Genomic DNA, 17,169 nt, shown 5'->3' on the forward strand with positions numbered 1-17,169 from the left:
ATGGTTTTCTCATCTGCGAGTAGAGACTTTTCCTACCTCTGTCTCATTCAGGCAAAACCTTAGTTGTCGGGCATTTTAACAGGATGGACTCAAGTCTCTGCCTGAGCATTTTAATCTGTATTTTTAGTTAGGTTGGGGGTCATCTCTGGGGAAGTTGCTGGGGTTCTAAAATCTTACCGTGAACACTGGGAAACTGGTATTCTGAATGCACAAGCGGTGTCTCTAGAACAAATAACACACTGGGCGACCATTCACTGAGTTTACTGTGTGCCAGGCAATATGCTAACTGCTGTACAGAGATTGTCTCGCTCATCTTTATAATGATTCTATGAGGCACGTTCAGTTATTTTCTCCAAAGCCAAAGCAAACAAACAAAGCTGAAAGTTATGGAGAATGTCAGTCGCCTAAACACATGTATTTTAAAACTGGGTACAACCAAGATTCTACCGGCTCTGACTTCTAGACCCAAGCTCTTGAATATAGTTAACTCATTTTTAAGTGACGAACAGAGTTATGGTAGTAAAACCCTTTATTAAGTCTGGTCATAAGGCACTCCCCAATCTTGGGTTGAGATTCTTCTCTGTGAACTATGTCAAAGGCTAGTTCCACATTAGAATCTGACAGACAATCTGAGAGGGAATTTACCTCCCCACCACATGCAATGGTATTCGTTATCAGCATCTAAAGCAGAATCACACTTTCCCCTGTGCTCATAATAAACATTCCTGGAATTACACTGTGTGGGGCTGGGAGGGGGCATGTGCTCTGTGCATACGGTATTCACGAAGGTGGCAGACTGGGAGCCAAAAACAGGAAAGAATTTCCTGCTGAAGGCATAATACAAACTATCAGTGTTTGGGAGTTACTGATGGTACCCCGATGTCAAGTCGGAATGAAAGGTACCATCAACTATGACATAAAAACTGCATTACCCTTTACATACAAATAAAAGAGAGAATTTATTTTCATTCTGAGTTTATTTAACATTCCATCCAGTTGAACTGAAATAATACATTGATTCCAACACTGGCGAGGCACTGTGCTAATACTGAAATAAAAACTGCCAGTCAGTAAATACGCACAATCATAATTCTTTATAATGTTAATAGAAATATGAATAACTATTTACCGTTATAAGCTCATTGCACTTCATGTGGACTTTTCTCCAGAAAAGGTTATTTCTAAGAAATCAGCAAAATTGCCAATCTTGGTTCATTTGTTCCTTTTTATAAACCACGATTAAACGATACAGTTAATATTTCTATATAAAAGCATCAAGAGTTGGAAGCTTCAATAAATAATGTTTAAAAAGACACATCTCCATGTTCATTATCCCTCCCTGGTGTGTATAAAGTTTAGTTCATCAATCTTCAAGCCAGTAGTTGATTGATTTCTCAGTGAAGGTTAAGATTCTGAGAAGGAGCTACCAGTGAAGGGGGGTGGGGAGTGGGGAGGGTGGGGGGTAAGAATACTGAGATTAGCCGGGGCAGGTTGTGAGGGACCTCGGTTTCTCCTTACAAGCACCCTTAAAAGCACCTCATGGAGATCTGCCTTGAATTTCAGGCTCTTACCACTTTTTAAAGAGAAGCATCTATGGCAAAAAAATACACCCAAGGCCAGAATGTAATGGGGAAGCTATTTTGCCTCAAATGGTTTAAGACAGAAAATCTAAATGAGAAAATTCTGGTGGCACAAAGGAAGGCTCAGAGTGGCCCCAAGCTTCAGATCCATTAATTCTTTCAGAGAAAAGAGAAACACGGACACAAGGCACACCATTTTTTCTTTATGAGGAAATTCAGTCTGGTCACATTGTCTGGAAAAATCTGTCAAAACTAGCTTCTACATTTTTTTTCACTTACAAGTCTCTGAATTACAATTGAACTGAGTGGCCTCACTCAACAGAACAACCACCTAGCATATGGCTTGAACATCTTCAGACTTGAAACATAATCTGTTACATTAAATATATGTGAAGCTACTACAGATGATGTAAACAGTGGTCCATGGATTCCTTATTGTCAAACAGGGTGGAATGTAGTATAGAATATTCAAGTACAATTCATTCAGTCACTGATTCACATATACATTATTTCTGTATCTTTCTGAAAGCCAAAGAGGTCTATGAGAATGACAAGAAAAGACATGTAGCTAGCTGGAACCGTGCCCTCACTTCTAAAAAAAAAATCAAACCAACCAGATTCAACCCAGTCATACAGAATTGGTATTGAATATACTTCCAAAATTTGACATTTGTATATTTCAGTTATTTGATTATCTGATGTAAATAACTGAATATAAAGTCAACAAGTGCAAGGTAAGATTAACTTCATAAAAATGTAAAACAGAATACATTTAAGAGCCAACTAAAGAAATCCACCAGCAATATGAATGCATATAGTTGTTGACAGCAGGGATGGCTGATCACACTTCTCTATTACTGTGACTTTGGGGAAGTAGACGGAAGAGCTTTTCTCCTATAAATCCAAAAGACTCATCATCTACTTTGGGTTGCCCATTGCCCAAAGTGGAAGCAAATGTCCTTAATATTCACGAGTCATTTTTCATAGCTTAGCCTCAGAGCTTTTGTGTTTTCCCCAATCACTGCTGAGTGATTTGAAACAAGAATGGGATAAAAACTCAGTATTTCAAACAGATTTCCTTTTCACTCACTGATAATCAATACATATTTATTTAGCATACACTGAACATCTACTCTATGCCTAGCAGTGCTTTTTAAAACTCTGGGTGAGGGCTGGTATATTGTCCTTGAAAAACAATTACTATAAAAGCTAGAGGAAGGGTATTTCTGTAAATTATATCGTGATTCAAATGTAAGGGCGCCAACAGGTGTCAGGCGCCTGGCCCATACCAGGTGCTGTGCTGTAAGTAGCAGCTTGACTCTAAAAGGCTAATGTGGGTCTTTAAAAGGTTTCTGTAACTGGGAGAACCCGGGTCGAACAGGCTTTTCCTCACCAGGTTTGCAGTAGATGGGATAAGCTGTAGAGTTTCTTCTGCTACTTTACAATCCCTTATTAAAGTATACACGTCGTAATTCAGGATAGGTCTCTTGGATCTTGGCTTGCAACTCAGCCTCCAAGCTTGTCACAGACATGGAACTGGGATAAGGGAGAAACGACACGATTAATTACATGGGCAGAGTAGGGAACCGGAATCTGGACACACAGCAGAGAAAGGCCGTGTCCTCCTCGCCCGCCGGCTCCCCAAATCATGACTGGTATTGTAAGACAGAGTCCTGTTTGAAAAATGCTTCCTGTGCCTTGAAAATGAATGCCCAGTTCCTTTTGGAAAATTAATTGTTGCTAATAATCAAAGAAATGCACCTTAATAGCTCAAAAATGATTAAAAGTTTAAAAACTGTTCATGGCTGGGAAGAAGGCAAGCAACAAGACTCTCAGCCCCTGCTGGTATTGGGAAACAGTGTGTGGTCATGCCACTTCCCCAAGGAAAACAATATAAATGTTCACCATTAATAAAAAAAGACATATGTACTTACTGGAATTTTTAACACTAAAAATTCACTTGCATTAATATGCTCTTCTCCATTGTATAAGAATACATGCTTCTTGCAAGCCTTTTAGAAAATACTAAACTGTACAAGAAAAAAACCATCCCTCATAGTCACACACCACTGAGCAATGACTTGTTAGTCTTTGCTTTATGTGTTTAAAAAAGCACTTGAATGTATTAAAGCTTGTTTTTTTGTTACAAATGCATACTTATTATATAAAAGTATGAAGAAAAATTGTCCATAATGCTTACTACCAGAAAACCTGGTAAAATTTTGATATGTAATTCATCTTTTAAAAAAATTGTTCTGTAATATAGTTGAGATGTGGGAAAACATGAGGTTAAAAAAAAGACAGGCTAACAGATATATAAACATGTAAGAAAATAAAAGAAATATTATGAATAGGGCGCCTGGGTGGCTCAGTTGGTTAAGCGACTGCCTTCAGCTCAGGTCATGATCCTGGAGTCCTGGGATCGAGTCCCGCATCAGGCTCCCTGCTCAGCAGGGAGTCTGCTTCTCCCTCTGACCCTCTTCCCTCTCGTGCTCTCTATCTCTCATTCTCTCTCTCTCAAACAAATAAATAAAATCTTTAAAAAAAAGAAGAAAAAGAAATATTATGAATATAGGAAAAAAATGTACCTACATGGTTATGTTCTACACAGTGGGATGTAGGGTAGTCTTAAAATGATGCCACTGATAATGATAATGGTTATGACTTATTGATCATTTGTTGGACCAGATATTATTATGCTTTTTCATCTTTATAAGAACTCTGAAAGTCAGGTATTATCCTAGTTTTACAGATAAGGAAATTGGAGGGACACCTGAGATTCAAAGCCGCGCTCCTAACCAACACGCTATACTGAATCTTGGTCCTGTTTTTCCAGTGATCTAGAAGTACTCATAATTACTATTAATATATTATAAAGGCCAACTCTGATTTTGGAATTAAAGTTATTCAAACCTTCCTGGATGGTGGGGAGACTCTTTTTTTTAATCTTCTGGAAGAGTTTGTTTAAAACTGGAGTAATCTGTTTCTTGACAGTTGAGTAAACTCCACCTGTAAAACCACCTGGTTCTTGTGTTTATTTTGTATGAAGAATTTTAAATAAAACTTCGACTTCCTTAATGGCGATATGCCAAATCAGACTTTCTGATTTTTCAGTATTGTTAATATTTTTCCAGGAATTTGCCCATTTGCCTGTTTTCAAATCTACTGGCATAATGATGTTGATAATACTTGTAGTAATATTTGTAGTTATACCTTCTCTTCATTCATAATATTATTTGTTCCTTTTGTTGTGATTGACATCATGATGATTTTGTTACTATTTGTTACCATTTTGTTACTATTTTCAAGAACCAACTTTTGACTTCCCGGGTCCTCCTCTATTCCTTATCTCCTTCCTTTCTCTTTCCTTGCAGTTTATTCTTTTTGTTCCTTTTTGACCTTAAGTTGGACCTTCAGTGCTTGATTTTCAGCCATTCTTCCTTTCTAATATATACATTTAAAGCTATAAATTTCTCTCAAAGCAACACTTTTGCTGCTTCCCACAAATTCTGATAAGGAGCATTTTCATTATTTCTCATGTGTGCAGGAGAATGGATGATTGTGGCATATTTATACAATGGACTATTATACAGCAGTAAACAGTGAATGAACTTAGCTACATGCAATAATGTGGATGAATCTTAGCTACATGATATTGAATAAAGAAGAACGAGTAGCAGAAAACTATATATAGCATGACACCCTTGCCTAAAAAGTTCCCAAAGAGGCAAAACTAAACAACATTGGGAATATATATATATATGTATGTATATATACATATATATAATAATAATTTTTAAATGTAATTGTACTATAAATATGAAATGCAGCATAATGGTTAAATCTGCAGGAGGGAGGGGTATGGGCTGGGAAGAACCTATAAAAACATATAACTCATTGGCAATATTTTTATTTATGAGTGGGCAGTGGATTCATGGATGTTCATTATATCATTAAAGTAAACAAAATAGGGTCATGCTTGGACCAATGAGGGTAGTGTGTAATGAACCAAGGAATATCAGTAATCCTATTCTATCCAACTGATGAGTAAGCATCAAAAAGAAAAACAAATGTATAAGCAAAAAAACCAGGAATAAGCTTCATTTAAACCAAGGCCTATGTAGGAAGCTCCTTTATGGGTTTTCAAATCCTTTAATCTCAAAATGATAACAGCTACCTTTATTAAGAGCTTACCTTGTAGTAGGTGTTTTCCTCAGCATTTCACATACACAATTTCTAAGTCACTGAGTACAAGGTCAACTGCTGGACACTGGAATAAACTTTTCTTACGCTAAGTCCTGAGCTTCTGGGGTTTAAAAAGTAAATAGGTGTAATTACCCCTCTTTGGATTTGAGGAAATGCACCTGTAGTGGGCTTAGAGAATAAATTCTGAAGGTCCTGCCCCCTCCCAGGGGGTATGCCTCTAGGCATCAAGGTAATTTCGAGGCTCCCTCTCCTTGGGATTTAATGCCCTATTTAAGACCAGTAGGAGTCAAAGATGGATGTGAAAGAGCAGATAAAGGTGGAGTGCTTTATCAGGTGGCACAGACCTGGTAAAGTTAGTTCCAGTAGCCCTTATCATCCTTTGAAAGCCTCGGGCATCAAAGACCCTATGTCTGGGGCCTGCTGGCGCATGCGGGTATTACAGACCCTTAGACAAAGGCCAAACAACAAACAACATGCTCCTCTTTGTGCTTCCGTGGGGTCAGCAAGAGGCTGAAGACCTGGATTTATCCCATGCTGATTTATGCCCATCAATCCAGTTCTTACATCAAAAGCAGGATTTAAGGGTAGCTGGTGATGAAAGTACACAATAAGGATTTTAAGGCAAGAAACTAAATAGGAAGAGGGGCTGCAAATAAACCAACCACCGAGGCAAAGTGCATATAATCGCGGTCCCTGGGGTGGACCTTAAATTCGAACACGTCTGTGTTGTAGCCGCACTGGCCAATGGATCGGATGACAAGAAGCCCTATTTAAATTTTTTATAAAAGCAAATTTGTACCAGAGCTAACCTGACTCTTACAAAGGAATAAAGCATTTTCAAATGTAATGGTAGAGCGGGATAAAGAGAGTTCTGAAATTAAACAGATGTGTGTTTGACTTCTGCCTCTATCTCTTCCTCTTAGAGACTCGGCTTCATTAATCTTTGAATCTCAACTTCCCTTCAAGTGAAACGGAATAACAGCACCTGTGTCTTCAACTGGTTTTTAGGATTAAAACTCGTGATCATTCCGAAGAATAGCAAATACATACCTTTTCTGAGGAAACAGAGCACAACATAGAGGTGTAGCAAATACCAAACTAAAAAAAAAGGAAAGAAAAGACAAATCAGAGCATTTTCAAATGGATGACTTTCAGATTCTTCTTCTATTTTACTTTTATAACAATCCCCTTTCTTTCGAGCATCGTATTTCCTTATAAAATATGTCCTGTTTGTGTAATTTTATTACCAAGGACTGTCAGGATAATTTAAACAAAAAACATCAGAGAGATATGAGGAGTTTAAAAAAAGAATCACACAAATAGTCCCAAACATTGTAGGTTTCTTTTTACTTCTAATTTTGGGGACCATAAGTTCCAGATGTTCTGGGATGGTCTCACTTTCAAAACTTGTGTCCCACATTATCTGCCCATTCCTTCACCTTTCATATGCTGTGTATTTACCTTTAAAGAAGAAATTAATTATAAAAAATTAATTCCACTCACCAAAAGCCAACTAATCCAACTTGAATAGGTGCGCTCATCCATGGGAACCTCTGTATTGAGAGAGAAATTATTTTGAATACTTTTCATACAGAGACAATTTCTTCCGCTGGTAATAGGGAGGACACTCTCCAGGTTACAAGATCCGGATTAGTGAAATTTGGGGGTAACACTGCAACAAGTATGTTTGTTAGTCCTGACTTCCTGTAGCCTCCTTGATTGGTCAATGAATGCACATGCAAAGATCAAGTGGCTTCTCAGTTCTTTCTCTTGCACATATCGTCTGAGAGATGCTTGGCTCTGAACACGTGGAGGAATCATTACCTCCTGCGGGGGAGGTAGTACAGCCTGGTGCACAGGTTGGAAGACAGCCAAACCTGTACTCAACTCTCTGCCCTGCCGCCTGGTGCCCGACTGTGGGGACGGGGCAGGCAGAGCCCAACCTCTCCAAGCTTCAGTTTCCTTAGCTGCAAAATGAGGATCGCAATAGTTGCCTGAAAGTGTGTGGGAGATGTGCCAGGTAACATTTGTGAAGCACCCAGGACAGTGCCCAGAGTGTAGCAGAAACCCAGCAAACATTTCCCTCCTCCCCTGCAGCTTCCCTTTCTTGCTTTTAGTTGCTGTCAATATGGTTAAAACTACTGCTGGCAAAGAAAATTTGTGCCTGTCACTTTTGTTTTTTTAATGGAAATGAATGAGTTGGTTGGTCTTTTGGAGAATAAGCACTGTTAGATTTTTAGTTTTCAAAAAGGAGTGGTACCAAAACATGTGATACAGAGAACGATGGGATAGACGGTTCTAGAAACAAGGCCCCTGAAACAGCGGCAGCCGAGTCGTGAACGGGTTGTTATGAAATCGGTCAACTTAGTGCAGAGTCAACACAGGCTGTTAAAAGATCATGATCCCAAGGAAGCTTGCATGAGAGGCGTACCCTGGTCCCCGAGAAGACTCCTCTGGCAAAAAGGTACATCATGCAGGTTAACGTGAGGGGAGAGAGGCAAGTACTAGAGAGGAAGGGAGAAATGTCATCAAGAGGGGACAGACCCAGCCCTCAAAGGACAGCAAGAAAGGACATACTGTATCTTGGGTAACTGGCCCCGTGTGATGATGACGGATTTCCGTAAGGAGATGTACATCCTCGCCCCAGCACTTCCCAGATGTGACACCTGCACTGGGCGATGGGAAGGCAGACTGAAGTACTGAAGGAGATTTTGTGGAGGATGAACTTGAGCCCCTGAGAGTGGCCTTCTGATTTCAAGTGCGCTCTTGTCTGAAGCAAACGGGGCTAACCTCTTATCCCAGGGAACAGCTGCGAGGAATCTCAAAGAAGGATGTGTATGAGCAGAAGGCGGACTGTGGCTCATGCCGAAGGTCTCGATGGAAAGGCTCTGAGTAATGACAAGGATCCTGGAGAACTCTGACTTCACCCAACCTGGATGTCGTCCTGGAGTCTCCCGACTCCTCTCCAGCACCCCATCTGCTTGATTCACCCCTACTTCTTAAATAGCACTTAAATAGCACTGAGACTCACTTAGTGAGCGGTGGACGTCTGGTCTCCCCCTACATACTCACACACTTAAAATCGTGAAACAGAGGATACTGTAAATGAAAGTTTCAATGAATTAAAGACAGTAATCATAAGTGTAAAAAATATATATTCAAGAGGTAAAAGCTCAAAAAGTAATATGACCCTAAAGTCTTCCTTCTGCCAGATCTTTTTTCTAATAGCTTTGCTGACATACAGTATACTGCAAGTATTTGCAGTTTTTATACATGTATTCAGCCATGAAGCCATCCCCACGATCAAGGTCATGAACATATCTGTCACCCGTAATGCTTTCCTTATTCCTTGTGCCCTTGGCAATTCCTCTCTCTCCCCTAAACCCTGCACCCATTCCCTGGCAACCTCTGATCTCCTTTTTGCCACTATGTATCAGTTTATATTTTCTAGAATTTTATGTATGGTATCTATTTTTTGTGTAATTGTTTTGAGATTAATTCGAGTGGTTGCATGTATCAATAGGCCATTACTCTTCCTTGCTGAGTGAGGTATTCCACTGCATGGATACAGTACAATTTGATAATCTATCCTCCTGCTGATGAACATTTGGGTTGTTGCCAGTTTTTGGCTATTGCAAATGAAGCTGCTGTGAACCATTTGTCTTTTATGGACATATGCTTTCATTTCTCCTAGGTAAACACCTAGGAGTGGAATGGCTAGATCAGATGGTGTAAGCATCTATTTCACTTTTTAAGAAACTACCAAACTATTTTCCAAAGTGGTTGTACCATTTTTCATTCCCACCAGCAAGACATGAGAGTTCCAATTCCTCCGCATCCTCACTAACACATGCTATGGTCAGTCCCTTTGGTTTTAGCCATTCCTGTAGATGTTTAGTGGTAGCTCATGTAGTTTTAATGTGAACTTCCCCAGTAAATAAAGATATTGAGCCATCTTTTCATGTGCTTATCTGATACAGATATGTGTTTGGTGAAACGTCCATTCAAACCTTCAGCACGTTTTTTAAATTTGGGTTGTTTTCTTAAATGAGTATTGAGTGACTTAGATCTTCTGGATATAAATCCGTTATCAGATACAAGCTTTGTACAGATTTTCTTCCAGTCTATTTGTCTTTTCATCTTTTATAGTTTTCACAAAACAGAATTTTACCATTTTGATGAAGTCCAATTTATCACTTTTTCTTTTATGGACTGCCTTTGGTGTTGTCTCTAAGAAATCTTGGCCTAACTCTCGATCTCAAAGATGGTCTATTATATTTTTTGCTAGAAGTTTCACAGTTGTTGATTTTTACATTTAGAGTCTACGAACCATGGGGAATTAATTTTTACATATGGTATAGTCAATTCCCTATACATGGCCCACATGCCAGGCAACCTGACTCATCCACAAGTCTCCCAATAAGCCATGCTGTGTGACCTCGCTGAGCTTCTGCAAAGCATGTACCCTTGAGCCATCCCCTTCAAGACTCTGCCACACCCTGTAGTTGAGGAAGACACCTCCTCCATTCCCTCTGTGCTGTAACCACCAAGTATTAGAACCACTGCCCTGTGCCTCTTCCCATCACTGTGCTATATGGTCCCTGTGAGCAGCTTTCAAGCCGTTTCTATGACTCAAGCACCTAGCACGTTGCTTGGCACATAACAGGCACTCAGCAAAGGGCAGGTGAGGAAATAAATAAATGAGTGAATGGATAAATAAATGCTACACTCACATTTAATTAACAGAAAGTCCTGAAAAACCTACAGAGTAGACAGAGCAGTCCACTTTTATTAAAGGGAATATGGAAGAAGTAGAACTTAAGGAATGAGGAACTATTATCTGACCCAAACCATATTAACTTGACTTATTCCCAATGAAAGTGCCAGCAAGGTAAAGAGACCACAGGAGTTATTCTTCAAGAATACCATTCTTCGAAGGGCCACATTTTCAGCAGCGAGCTTTCTGGTTTATTGCAAAGATTTCTGGGAGTCACATGCCCACTGCTGATGCTTTTTTTCCAGGATCCCACTTGGGGAAAGATAGGGGGAGGGACGAATCACACTGAATGCTCCCCAAGCTCAGTGCTAATAAAAAAGCCAAGAAGGTTCAATTTGTTTCATGCTTGCAGAGGAGTTTGGTCATGTCCAAGGTGAAAGCCCAGATAAGTACACCCTTACAGAGGGGCACAGCCAGCCACTGGGGCTGTGGGAACAAGCAGGGGGCCAAGCAAGGCAGACACCACCCACGTGGACATCAGGAGCTGCTGTAGAAACAATCTCGGGAGCCTCTGTAGAAGGGGCACGGTAAAGCCTGCCTTTCCTGATGCATGTGAAAGTGCTCTGAAGATGGAAATGTATGGATAGTAATACAAGCCACCTCTGCCTGTGTTTTAGCAATAGCTAGACTATCAGTTAAGTCCTATGGAACTCTCTACGTGGGCAAAATGCAGTATTTCAGGGTAAGGCCACGCTGCACTTGGGGAGTGGTATGTGTGTACGAATAGCTCAACAACAGTCCGCCATTCCTTTTTCAAAGCAACATCCTCCACTGAGGTCTGGAGCAGGACAGCTACAACCAGACCCCCTATAGCTGGTGGGATGCTGGGACTGAGTGTCAGCCACTCTGACCACCACTCCCGACCTTGCCACAGGGCTTCTGAGGCCAGTGGTCTCTCCCAGCTCCCGGTGAGGCCCTTCACTGTTGGAGAGTGGGGCAGACAGAGAGCTGCTTCGTCAAGGACAGGTGAGGTGGCACATCTCCAAGTTATCACTAATGTATACGGTATCAAGCAAAGCTAAAAACCGTATACTGAGGTGGGGGAGGAAAACACAGTATGCATTCATTTATTAATGTGAAAAAGGCCAATACAGAGTGGCAATGGGGCGCTAACTGCTTGTATCATTTGCTGGGTCCTTCACGTAGAAAAAGTTATTAGGCTGTATCTGCAGCAATTTCCATCCGTCAGAGCAAGAAAATAATGCCAGATGCCCCACTGGGTCTTCCGTCCAGTGTCTGTCACTTGGAGATCAGAGTAACTCTGGCAAATTTTCCAACAATGCTGAGACCCCAGGAGCGCCAATGCACACCTGCACTAGGAGAAGAGTGTACCAACCTCATTTCGTGTTTTCCCCAGTGACCTAACTTTTCAGCATTAATGGAGCTTCAAATGCAGACTTTCTCATAGAATTTCTGGAATCCCCAGTCATGATCAGGACACATGTTAGCAGCCAGAGTATGCCCAATACCCGCAGGCCAGGGCCGGACTGCAGAATAAAGTACCACCCGCAGGGGCAGGTGGCGAGATTCAGAGCCTCCAATCCAGAGGCAGGCTGCAGAGATCCTTCTGCTAAAGAGGTGTTGGGTGGCATTTGAGAGTCAGAGAGAAAAGACTAGGTAGGCCTCAGCAATGGGGATGCTGCCACCAAGAGTGGCCTCCCATCTGCTTTCACGGTTACCAGATTCAAGACAATCATAACCTCATTGCACTGTTGGTGAATGAGCCACACTTAGTACTCCTCTCTTGCAAAAGCTGTCACTTTTATGTCAGACAAACTCACATCAGATGACAATTTCCAAGCCTTGTAACTGATCTGGGCATCTGGTCTTGCTTTAAAAACTCGAGTTTTGCTTCAATTCAGCCGGGGGGGGGGGGGGGCGGCGGGGTTAGGTTTATTTTGATCCTCCATTGCTCCTGAAGCTGGCATGCCACTACCTTAGGAGCTAACAACCAGGCAAGTCAACAGGTTGCCTGGGTCAACACATACCCTCGCTGAACTACTAGAATCCTAATCCTAATGGCTTCCCAGATTAAGGGCTGGTAGAGAAGAACGCAGGGCATCAAGTCAATGTCTGCAAAGTTATGGATGTACTGGATGGGCCACTTCCTACTAGTATCCTGGAGAGTGATACTGACAAACCCCATTTAAATTAACGTAATAGGTTTCTTCCTCCAAAGCCTGAATCACTTCCCATAAGCAAAGCAGGGATGGACAGAGGAAAGAGCACTAATTTTTTTCAGATTATCTGAAAATCACGGAGATGTCAAAGCTGATGAATTTCAAATGTGTATACAATTTGGTAGTTTTAGGATATAGTTAGTGTTCCAGTACATAAACTAATCCATTAGCAGCTTTTAAGAGTTAATCCTTTCCTAAGCTTTGCACCAGAAAGAGATTTGGGCAAAACTTTGTCATTAATTCTCAAAAGAAGAGCTTAGTGAAGTAGGTAAAATGTCAGACGAGTCCACGATGACATTTTAGCCTATACCAATAGCTTTACTGCTTCCACATATATATAACTGTTTTGTATTTGGGGACAGTTCAGTTGCTACAGAGCCACGACAACACGACTGCACAATTCACACCACCGTGTAAGATTGCTAGGAGGATGCTCAGGGAGTAGAATTCTTCCATGCGCCCAAAGCACCCGAGAAAGAATAGGAGAGAAGGTGCTGGAGAGAGGGACCCCTTTCCCTAAGGTGGGGCTGGTGCATTGACAGGTGACAACCTGGCTACATGGGTCAAATGAGGCACTCAACATTACTGTTTCCTCATAGCAGACTTTTCTGGCTTACTTCTCTAAGAACATTATTATACTGAAAGTGTTTATGAAGTGTCCACTTAGTGTTGACTGTGGCGTTCCTTCTGGGACGCATGGGGAGTATATAGGTCAGTGAACATACCTGTTGCACATTTAGAGTACTCCTAATCAATGAAATCATTCAGGAAGTGTTTGGCTTGTGAACTATGTCCCTTTTTAAAGCTTTATATTGTTCCCTCGATGTTACAGTTCTGTTTCTAAGACTCAAAACAATTCACCCCAGGAGAACTGTGGTCTTCCTCACAACACATCTGCTCCTCCAGCGAGGAACGTGGCTCTTTTCTCTTGGCAGATCTAACAATGCCACTTTCCAAACCGCATGAGCCAAGTGAGTCACCCTATTCTACCGTAGCCCACTTGTGAAAGAACTGGAAAATGACGGTGACTCATGAACACTATTTCTTTAAACCAGGAAGCTACAAAAAGCAATGTAGAAGCATTGAGAGTCCTTGGTCCCAATGTGACCTTGAAGGGAGGTGGCTGATAAAATTAATGAATTACTAGATATGATCACTAAAGAAAAATACACCGGGCACTATTTTTCAGGGTCCTACAAAGCTACTACTCCAAACTCTTTTCATTTCTGATAGTATGTGTAGTGACTTATAAACACAGTGTTCCAAATTCACACTATCTCTTCATTATCACCTAGCTAGGCATCCAAGTGATGACTAAGATAAGCTGTAACTGAGTATAACCTCTCAAGAGGAATGGGCAGCCACCTTCATTTATGAAAGCTTTCTCAAATATCTGAGATCAGAAATAAAATGTTCCCAGAAACATCTTTTTATTTACGTAAGTGCCCAAGTGCCAATGGCCTTCAGATTCTTTACTCACTGTGTAGGAAATATTCTGTATTGTCTGAAGTCTGAAAAGGAACTGAAAGCATTGAGACAAAGATTAATAGAACTGGGGCTTGCTTACCTTTAGGAAGGCTTTCTTCTCCAAAGTGTTCATGATAAATGGAGGGATGGCTGCAAGTAAAGATACACCCACTTAAATCTTTCTTTAAGATTTACTTTCGGCTCACATCTTTTTTAACCATTTTACAAAAGGCTTACATCACTTTTAGGCTATTTTCACACTGGCAGAGTGAAACTATTTGCAATAATTCTTTAAAATACTTCAGCATTAAAAAAAATTAAAAACAATGTAATGCTCATTACCAGCCAGAAAATTTTATAATCTGGAAGAGAACTTTACATTTAACTTTAAATATGTAGCAGTACAAACATCAGAAACTTTCCCCCTCTGTGCTAATTAAACAAATGCCACCTCCCCCAGGCATCCATCCCACATGGAGTCCAGTAGAAAGATTCTGCCTTAAGAAAAAGATTCATGCCTTGAGGAAGAAAAGTTACCTAACTTCTCTGAGCTTCAGTTTTCTGTTTTCCTCATCGATAAAATGGGGAGAATTCTATCAAACTGGCTGTGATGGTTGGAGACAATAATGTACATAACTCCTCGGGTAGTGGTAGTTCATTTATTATTTACTCACAATTTCTATCAGACTAAACTGTCACATCAACCACTTCCATATGGCAATTACCTCTATAGATTCCACTGGGACAGAAAGGCTGTGTTTCTTCTCTGGGACTAAATAATGTTTAAAATAACCAAGCCTCTAGAAATAGATCCATTGGGCTTGCTGAGCTCCAAAGGGGAACCTCAGATTTCAACATGAGAAAGAACAAAACCCAAACCAAAAGCAAATGCAGGGCAGAGGCCGGAGTTGCAAGCCTGATGTAGGCAGGAGTGGAAGCTGGGCATGGTGGGCGTGTTGGCGCCAGACCCTGGGGACCCCCGTCTGTGTCTGGTTCCCACAGTGCACCCACTCCCACAGCATGTACTGCTGTTTCATGAGGACGCCAAGGGGTTTCTTTGTTCAATCAATTAACGGTGGCTAAATCGGATACTCTGAATTACCTGGGGTTGTAACTGACGCCACTGTGATGTCCCTACTCCTACTTGTACGCTGATGAGATTCACAATGACAAAAGGAACTTACAGACAACAAAAGATATTAGCAGGACAACCTGACAACAACTGATTAAGTGTGCTTCTTTTGAGAGCTTGGTTAATAGCCAAGTGCTTTTTCTTTCTTTTAAAAGATTTTATTTATTTGACAGAGAGAGACACAGCGAGAGAGGGAACACAAGCAGGGGGAGTGCGAGACAGAGAAGCAGGCTTCCCGCGGAGCAGGGAGCCCGATGCGGGACTCGATCCCAGGACCCCAAGATCATGACCTGAGCCGAAGGCAGACGCTTAACAACTGAGCCACCCAGCCAAGTGCATTTTGCATTCAGCTTAGATGATGAAATTAATCCTACTAATTTCAACTTTTTTCTGTAAAGAGCACTAGACTTCCCAGGCCCGGGTTCCTGAGTAAGTCTGAGAATCTTCTCTCAGCCTTTGGTCTAAGGGTGGATCTAGGAAGCCCTAGGAGTGGGTTACATACAATGCAGATTTTGGCCATGGGTCATGGTGACTCCAAGCCCTAAGGACAAAACTGAGTAGAAGCTTGGCATACATCTTAATAGCTGCTCTAACCAACCCAACCTGGTTTGTATTCCAAGGGTTTCTAATCGATTCAAATAAATCTTCAGTAGAAATTATTCTGATTCAAGAACCTTTAGAAGTTTCTTCTCAAGATTTACGAAAATCAAATTCTTTGCCTTCAAGTTCTCATTGCCCATACTGTCACCGCCCGGGTCCAAACCAGCCCCATCACTGGCCTGCTGTAGCATGCCAGCCTCCTGGCCAGTCTCCAACCATCACTCTTGGCCCTCTTCACTCTGCTCCTGACACAGCCCCCGATGTCATGCCACTAAAGCCCAAGGATTACACCACTCCCCTGCTTAAGTTTCGCCGTGGCTTCCCGCCCCTCAGACTATGGACAGGGCTCGGTGACAAAGAGCTACTAACCCATGCCCGGGGCTGCCATGAGAATCCGAGAGACAACTACTTGTGTGATGGCTTGTTTTGCAGCATTGGCCGACTCGCCCAAGCGGTTCCCATTCTCATCTGTCACAGGAATGCCAACTTTGAGTTCCCTGTCGAGCAAAACACAGGCAAAGAAGTTCACAGATACCTTCATGAAACCGCTGGAAACAGCACTGTGCTATGGAAGACCAAGTCCCTACTGAATCCAAACACCCGCTTGAGTGTCAGTTTTGGCACTAACAGGTCTATTTTTATTTTTTAAAGATTTTATTTATTTGAGAGCGAGAGAATGAGCAGTGGGGAGGGGCAGAGGGAGAGAGAGGAGCAGGCGAGCCCGACATGGGACTCCATCCCAGGACCCTGGGATCATGACCTGACCCAAAGGCAGATGGTTAACCGACTGAGCCACCCAGGTGTCCCTAACAGGTCTATTTTTAAATACCACGAACAAAGTCTAATCCTTGTGTGGTAGGCACAAAAGTAAAGTAACATGGGGAGCCTCGGTTGAGCAACCGACTCTTGATTTCAGCTCAGGCGGTGATCTCAGGGTTGTGGGATCAAGTGCGGAGTCTGCTGGAGATTCTTTTTCCCTCTCCCTCTGCCCCTCCCCCTGCTCACTCTCCATCTTTCTCTCAAATAAATAAATCTTAAAAAAAAAAAAGGAAAATAACACTAGTAAACTCCATGAAAAAAAGTGTTGCATTTCTTAATAGCAATATAATTCAAAGGGTGAATATGCTAACTTAAAGATAAGGCTAATTTCTATGCTCACATGCAAATCTGAGCAACTTCCCAAACGAAAGACAAATATAATACATGGCATTACTAAGTAAATTAACT

At 41.5% G+C, this 17,169-nt stretch overlaps 1 protein-coding gene across 2 annotated transcripts in view; it reads right to left on the bottom strand.

Moving 5' to 3' along the window:
• Positions 1–958: 958 nt before the first annotated feature.
• Positions 959–17,169, bottom strand: part of SFXN1 (sideroflexin 1) — a 39,689-nt gene continuing 23,478 nt past the window's right edge. For both annotated transcript variants that reach the window (XM_027605211.2, XM_027605210.2), the window contains 5 exons: positions 16,312–16,439; positions 14,311–14,360; positions 7,290–7,339; positions 6,837–6,884; positions 959–3,116 (listed from right to left, as the gene is read on the bottom strand). In XM_027605211.2, the coding sequence (XP_027461012.1) occupies positions 3,020–3,116; positions 6,837–6,884; positions 7,290–7,339; positions 14,311–14,360; positions 16,312–16,439 (373 nt within the window). In that variant the 3' untranslated portion in view covers positions 959–3,019. The remainder of the gene's footprint in view (positions 3,117–6,836; positions 6,885–7,289; positions 7,340–14,310; positions 14,361–16,311; positions 16,440–17,169) is intronic.

This window comes from Zalophus californianus, chromosome 5 (genome assembly GCF_009762305.2).
Source record: "Zalophus californianus isolate mZalCal1 chromosome 5, mZalCal1.pri.v2, whole genome shotgun sequence".
Taxonomy (NCBI): Eukaryota; Metazoa; Chordata; class Mammalia; order Carnivora; family Otariidae; genus Zalophus; species Zalophus californianus.